This window comes from Aegilops tauschii, chromosome 2 (assembly GCF_002575655.3).
Source record: "Aegilops tauschii subsp. strangulata cultivar AL8/78 chromosome 2, Aet v6.0, whole genome shotgun sequence".
In the NCBI taxonomy this organism is placed as follows: Eukaryota; Viridiplantae; Streptophyta; class Magnoliopsida; order Poales; family Poaceae; genus Aegilops; species Aegilops tauschii.
The window spans coordinates 412119720-412127097 of NC_053036.3; the positions used below are offsets into that span (position 1 = coordinate 412119720).

At 44.4% G+C, this 7378-nt stretch overlaps 1 protein-coding gene across 1 annotated transcript; it reads left to right on the plus strand.

The window, feature by feature from the left end:
• The first annotated feature begins 2246 nt into the window (after positions 1-2246).
• On the plus strand, positions 2247-6166 carry LOC109761250 (sugar transport protein MST1). The gene is made up of 4 exons (XM_020320057.4): positions 2247-2470; positions 4390-4709; positions 4786-5418; positions 5551-6166. Exons 1-4 carry the CDS (start codon positions 2335-2337, stop codon positions 6007-6009), a joined length of 1548 nt encoding a protein of 515 aa, XP_020175646.1. The 5' UTR covers positions 2247-2334; the 3' UTR covers positions 6010-6166.
• The last annotated feature ends 1212 nt before the right edge of the window (positions 6167-7378 follow it).

The window sequence follows — 7378 nt, forward strand, 5'->3', positions numbered from 1 at the left end:
TATCGCATATTGGCCGTGACAGTGCCTCCAAGGGCTCTCAACTTCTTCAATTGCCACCTTGCGCGCGCTCCTCCAGTTAATGCCTTGACGTCAAACCCCCTTCATTCCTTCTCTTGCTTTTTCTCAAACTTCAACTCTTTTTTGTTTGCTATCATCTCTTCTGCCGCCGTATTGAACACAAGAGCGTCTCCTCCATTCTTTTGCTTATCTTTCTCGCCTCTCCTGCCCGACAGCCTTTTGAATTTGATAATTACATTGTTAAGAAAGAACACTTTAATATATATGTTAGCAAACAATTGAAACATAATGCCATCATGATTGATCGTTTGAGTGACTTGATGATTTGAATTGCTAATGATGTGAAAGGCTTAAGTAAACATTCATCCATGGTGCACACCCAGTTAGAACAAGTAGCTAAGTCACATAATGATTTGCTTAATGAAATGAATAATAAAATGAATAATCATGTTGTTAGGATAATGACTAGAGGAGGTAGAATGGCTAAGGATCCTCTATATTCTCATCCTAAAAGAATTGGGTAAGATTCTCAGAGAGTTAGTATTGATGTACCTCGTTCATCTAAGAAGAAAAAGAGAGAAAAAAATGATAGCACTTTGCATGCTTCTAGTGAACCTGTGATAGAAAAACCTTGTGAGAATCGTAGCGATGTTTCTATTTTTTATTTTGAGACACAATCTGGTAATGAACACCCATCTAGTGATAATGAAAATAATGTTGTTCATGTTGACGGCCAACCAAATAATGATGTTGAGCTCCCCCAAGAGCTGTGGCATGTCCCGTCTTCCAGTCAGCAAAGCAAACCAAGAAGTTCCAGGTCCACCCCGAAGACAAAAAAGTGACCATTGGGGGAGACCTCTCGGAGGACCAAGAGGCAGAGCTCTGATACGTCTCCAATGTATCTATTTTTTTATTGTTTCATGCTATTATATTATCAATGTTGGATGCTTTATATGCATTTATATGCTATTTTATATTATTTTTTGGGACTAACATATTAACCTAGTGCCCGGTGGCAATTTTCTCGTTTTTTTGCTTGTTTTTGGCTTTTCAGAAAATCAGTACCAAACGAAGTCCAAACGCGGTAAAACTCTACGGTGATTTTTAATGGACCAGAAAGGGACCCTAGAAGGTTTGGGAGGAGGCCAGAAGAGCTACGGGTGAGCCACGAGCTCACAGGTCGCGCCCCCTGAGCTCGTAGCATGCCCCAGGAGGCCAGAGAAGGTTAGATCGGAAGTATCCAATCTGAAGACACATGAAGAAAGACGAACAAATACCGAATCCGAGTGGATCCACCAAAGACAACCACCGACCAATTCCGCGAGATCCGCCGGAGACACACCTCCACACGCCCTCCGACAATGCTAGACACACCATCGGGACGGGAGCTTGGCGGGGAGAACCTTATTTCATCTTTAAGAAGCCGCCGTCGTCTCGTCTTCTTGAGCAGGACATAAACCTAACAAAATTTGAACAAGCACTTGAAAACGGAGCCCTCCCGACGGCAAGGACCGGAATCCACCACGCACCCATAGCTCTAAGGCCACAAAAGACGTGAAAGATCGGCGGCGCCGCCGACGGGAGGCAGGAACCCTAGCCGCATTTCCTTGGAGGAAAGACGAAGGGAGGGCAATAATGAGCCAACGTACTCAAATGCTTATTTTATAAACCTAAGGCTCTGCCACATTATTTAAACCTAAGGTCAGATGTTTGACATAAAATGGTAGTTGCGGCGTATACGTTGCTTCATTGCTTCAGATTGTTGCATGTGCTTTTATTCTCATGGACTTTCGTAATGTTGTATTTGTTGTGAACATTTGCACATGCTTATAAGCAAATAGTGGACTCTAAATAATTCCGCACAAAAATGTGGATCGTGCTTATTACATAGCTTTGAGGAATTTATGAACGTCAGATAATTAAGTATCTGGAGCAGTAGGTGTATCTAAGTCCAATCCTTTCTCTTTCTGTCATTTTGCTCTTCCCTTTTTGATAAAAATAATAGTTGCTGAACATGCCCACTTGGTGTGGTATGTGGATGGCTAGGCTATTCAGACGTCCAGCTAAGATTTGCATTAATCAAATGTTTTTGAAAGACCACTTGTGTGTAGACTTAGAAAGCTACTCCCTCCGTCCTAATGTTGAAAATGTTTTTATATTATGGGACCGAGGGAGTAGAATACAAACCTCCGCCTGGTTAAGCTATAAATACACACACATCGCCGGTGGTCTTCTACCATTCAGTATCTTCTGTAGTCCAGCCCATCATTCCATCCAAAACAGAAGAACTTGCGATCAAGCGCGAGCGCTTGAGAAATGGCGGGCGGTGGCTTCGTAGCAGGCGACGGCCGTGCGCAGGAGTACGGCGGCCGCATGACGTTCTCCGTCGTGGTGACCTCCCTCATGGCCGCCTCTTGCGGCCTCATCTTCGGCTATGACTCTGGCGTCACAGGTCCGTGCGTTCTGTGTGTTCTACTCCAGTAAGCTTAGTTCCAAGGCACACACTCTGGTTCACCGTTTAATATAACTAGCTATTAGCTAAGCTGATTTGATGTTGCTAAATTAGCTTTACACAAGCGTGTCTTCGTTGTTAATTAGTTGGTCCAGTAGAGTTTTAATGAAGCGAAAATAAGAAGTCACTGTAGTCAAGTTCAATCTTTTCTCAAAAAAAAGGAGTCAAGTTGAATCTATCTAGTAGTAATAGTAATGTACTAGGATAAGATCCAAGGGACGGCAAGGAATTTAAATATGTGCTGTGCATCTAAAGCATGTCATTTCCACCGTAAGCATGTGATCCAGGCATTGCGTTGACGCGATATGCATTAAATTATGAAGTATACTTTATGTATGGTTAGAATGGGCAGATGCTTCCGCACGACCTGAGAGCATATAGCATTTTTTTTTTCATTATTGAATGGGAGCTTATTTAGAATACGCACTCACACGGTCCGATGGAAAAGAAGGAACGAGCGGATGAGGCTTGACTAAGATAGAAGAAGCTTCACAGGTTTTCACAAAATGAACAGAGCTCTCTATCAGCTCCCCTGCGAATCTGGAACATCCATATAAAAAATCTAACAGTTCGCGTTAAAATTTTCTTGTTTATGCACCATTGGAGCTTGTTCTATTGTAGTCAAGCCCGAGCAGATACACCATCATGTGTGTTATCTGTTGTCTGAATGACCGTCATAGTCAATGCTGCCACAATTGTTCTTTCAAACTGCATATATTTTTACTCTTTTTATGATATTAAGAAAAATATTTAAATTAAGAAAATGATAGAATGTTTTTAGCAACAGAAAATGATAGATGTATTAAATAGAAATAAGGAACTATTGGGCTGGCCCGTGTAACTAGCATTGCAGGTTATTGGACTAATTCGTTGCACAACACGTAAAAAAGGAGCTCTCCAATCTCCCAGACCACACCCCCAATCCTATTTAGCGTCCTCTGCGTCACTTATAGGGACGAGACTTGCCTGCTCCCCCGGTGTGTGCCCATCCGTGCTCCCGCATATGTGGCTTGATTTGATTGGAACAAAATAAGGCTCGGCCCCACCCCCTTAAAATCAGGGGGGATGATTAGATTAGAAAGAAAAAAAGAAAAAAGATAGCCGTAGGATGAAGTGGAAGCACAGATGGGAGCATGGGGAGGGAGCAGGCAAGCCGGATCCCACTTATAGGCTTAATTGCAAATGATGCCCACCCCCCTCCTTGTGCACATCGTAGGGAATGGGCCGACCCATGTAACGTTTGTTCATCTTTCTTTCACAAACGGCCTTTGTACACCAACCAGTTTTGGCGTTTTTTCTTTTCATGCATAAATTATTGTTTTCCATTTAATCTTCTTGTTTTATTATTGTTAACAACTATTTTGATAAATACACTAACATTTTTAGCAGACAGATGGACATTTTAATAAACTACCTGTGCAGTTTTTAAAAGACGTAAACTATTTTCAAAATTATAAAACCATCTTGTTATAATAGGAGAATTATGTTATAATATATGAACATTTAAAAAAATGTGTGTATACTTTTTATATTATATAAATATATTTTAAAGGTTTGAATACTTATTGGGTTATATGAATCTCAATTACATGAACATTTTTAAAACACGTGAACACTTTTCTGGCTTACTTGAACACTTTTAAAAACACAAACTATTCTTAATTGATGATTATTTCAAATACTTGATATTTAGAAATGGAATATTTTTTTTCATGTTTTTACATACTTTATTATATTATTTAAGAGATTATAGTTTTATTGTGTTTTAATATAATTTTTAAAAACAATCATACTGCAAAGCAGAGTGTATGGCAAGAACTTTTATCCTTATAGATATATTGTACTTTTGGTCGACTCAGGTGGCGTGACACAAATGGAATCGTTCCTGAGCAAGTTCTTCCCGGAAGTGCAGAGCAGGATGAAGATCCCGAAGCATGACGCGTACTGCAAGTACGACAACCAGTGGCTCACCGCGTTCACGTCATCGTTGTTCATCGCCGGTACTCTCTCGTCCTTGGTGGCGAGCCAAGTGACGAGGAGGGTGGGCCGTCAGGCAATCATGCTGATTGGTGGCGTCATGTTCCTTGTCGGTTCAATCATCAACGCCGCGGCCGTCAACATTGCCATGCTTATCATCGGCCGGATTCTACTCGGGTTTGGTCTTGGGTTCACATTACAGGTATGCGGGGGCAATATTGAGCATCTCCTGCTTTCTAGTATCTGGTAGTGACCATCTTTCTTCTTTTTTACCGCAGTCAGCTCCTGTGTACCTCTCTGAGACAGCGCCGGCGCGGTGGCGAGGTGCATTCACGTCGTCGTTCAACACGTTCGTGGTCATCGGCATACTGTCGGCGACCATCACCAACTACTTCACGAACCGCATCCCTAGGTGGGGATGGCGCGTCTCCCTCGGCCTAGCGGCCGTCCCGGGCGTCATCGTGGTGGTGGGAGCCTTTTTCATCCCGGACACCCCCAGCAGCCTCGTCCTGCGAGGCCAGCCCGACCGAGCTCGCGCGGCGCTACAGCGTATCCGCGGTGATGGCACCAACATCGATGCCGAGTTCAAGGACATCGTCCACGCCGTGGACGAGGCCCGCCGGAACGACGTTGGCTCTTTCCGGAGGCTATTCAGCAAGCAGTACCGGCACTACCTGGTGGCAGGGCTAGCTGTACCCGTGTTCTACGAGTTCACCGGCATGATCGTCATCTCGGTATTCTCGCCTGTGCTGTTCCGCACGGTGGGGTTCAGCAGCCAGAAGGCCATTCTTGGTTCTGTCATAAACAGCATGACAAACTTGGTGGCGACGGTTCTGTCCTCCTTCGTCATGGACCGCACCGGCCGCAGGTTCCTGCTCATCATAGGTGGAATCGGCATGTTGCTCTGCGAGGTAGGAGTACTACCTATCATGCCATACCGTCACTGCGTATGCTACTGATGATATACTAGTTCGTATCCGTTTGATTGATGTCTTGATCTAATGAACCTTTTGTTTTGTTGGTGAACTTACTAATCATCAAAGGTGGCCATCTCGTGGATCATGGCGGGCCATCTCGGGAAGCACCAAGGGGTGACGATGCCGCATGGCTACGCGACCGCTGTGTTGGTCCTCATCTGCCTCTGCACCTTCAGCTTCGGTCTGTCGTGGGCACCGCTCAGGTGGGTCGTGCCGGCCGAGATCTACCCGGTGGAGATCCGATCGGCCGGGCAGGCCTTGAGCATCTCTGTCGAGCTGTGTCTCTCCTTCGTGGAGCTGCAGGTGTTCATCGCGCTGCTCTGCGCCATGAAGTACGGTGTCTTCCTCTTCTACGCCGTCTGGCTTCTTGCAATGACCATCTTCGTGGCGGTATTCCTCCCGGAAACCAAGGGCGTGCCGCTGGAAGCCATGCGCTCAGTGTGGACGGGACATTGGTACTGGAGGAGGTTCGTCAAACAGGATGCCAACCATGAAAGGCAAATCACCGGTGTGTCAACTAATTAGTAAGTGCAGATAAAACTGGTTCGGAAGTGATGTGTAATTTATTTCAGCAAAGCGTCTTAGTAAAAAAAATTGTATTACCAAAAATGAAGATGCAATATACTGTAAGAGGGTGTTGGGTTAGGCTTAGGAGTCTTTAGGAAGATTTCTGTCTTGCCAACGACTATCTTTGTTGAATCAAATCTGAGGTCAAATTGTGGACTATTGCAAGGGCTAAACACCTAAGGTACATGATGTCGGGAGAGTTATTTGTTGTAGTGTGGCCAAGGCCGTTTTTTCCTTTGTAATACTCTTCAATTTTAGTTAATGAAAATGACAAATCTTTTTTAGTTGTCTACAAAAAGTATTGACTGCATTTTATGCATCTGACTGTTGAACTCCGCACAGATGCTTTGAAAGAGCATCAATGCAGCCTTTCAATTCAGACGAATTATGCATGATAATTGGCGATGTTCAGTTATCATGTATGATCACTTTTCCATAGGGGCAAGACGCCAGGATACGGTGTTTGGATAGCCCGCAAGCACCGGCGATAGGGCGGCCCACAAATTAGCCCATTCAACGGTCTTCACTTATCCAAATGACCGTCGGAACAAGATGTTTCAACGACCATTATGGATGGTGGTGGATACCAACACCATCGGATCCTAGAAGATGGCAAACAAATTTGGAAACCCCGTACATAACGGGTCTAGTCAGAATAGGGTACCCTCTCCATTGATGATGGAGAAGGACAACCCTAGGATAGATCTCCTGCTTGATCCGCTAGATGGACTTCTAAAACTGGGATCCCTCGTACGCGAAGAAGTAAGTAGTGGCTCGCCCCATAAGTATTTAGCCTGAAGAAGCTGCAACCATAAACTTCCGTCCCATCGAATAATCCGCCAGATCCATGCAGCACAAGGGCCAGGTTCATGCGTTATGACAAGGATACCTATCCCTACCAGGTCCTTTGGCATACAGATATCAGCCCCTTTATCATATGGTAACTTTTAGCGGCCATTCTGCCTGTCGGAAGAAACACGATAGGTCTTTATCAAATGATATGTGCACCAAATATGCATATACATGAGATGGCTAGAGAGGTTGGAGTCAATAAGAATGTTGTTACTCCCTTTGGATGTAAAATGACCGCACCAAGGTTACGTCCGAGACGTGACACTCCCCATAAGTGGGTCGAACTCGCTCAACGGAACCCTTAAGTCAGACAATGACATCCCCAAATATGCAATGGGGAAGGTGGACAACCTGCAATTCATGTTGTCCGTATTCTGTTGTTGCTCGACCTTAGAGTACCCTTCTACCACCAACTCGCTTGTCAAAGTTGATATAAAGACCAGTCATGGACTCAAAATATAGAAGGAGAAATTTA

What these genes read in the sequence shown, in the direction of transcription:
- LOC109761250 (XM_020320057.4), top strand. Translation starts at nt 2,335, where the DNA reads ATGGCGGGCGGTGGCTTCGTAGCAGGCGACGGCCGTGCGCAGGAGTAC. An exon ending in CTATGACTCTGGCGTCACAG is followed by an intron (nt 2,471 to 4,389) that starts GTCCGTGCGTTC and finishes TGGTCGACTCAG; the next exon opens with GTGGCGTGACACAAATGGAA. An exon ending in GTCTTGGGTTCACATTACAG is followed by an intron (nt 4,710 to 4,785) that starts GTATGCGGGGGC and finishes TTTTTACCGCAG; the next exon opens with TCAGCTCCTGTGTACCTCTC.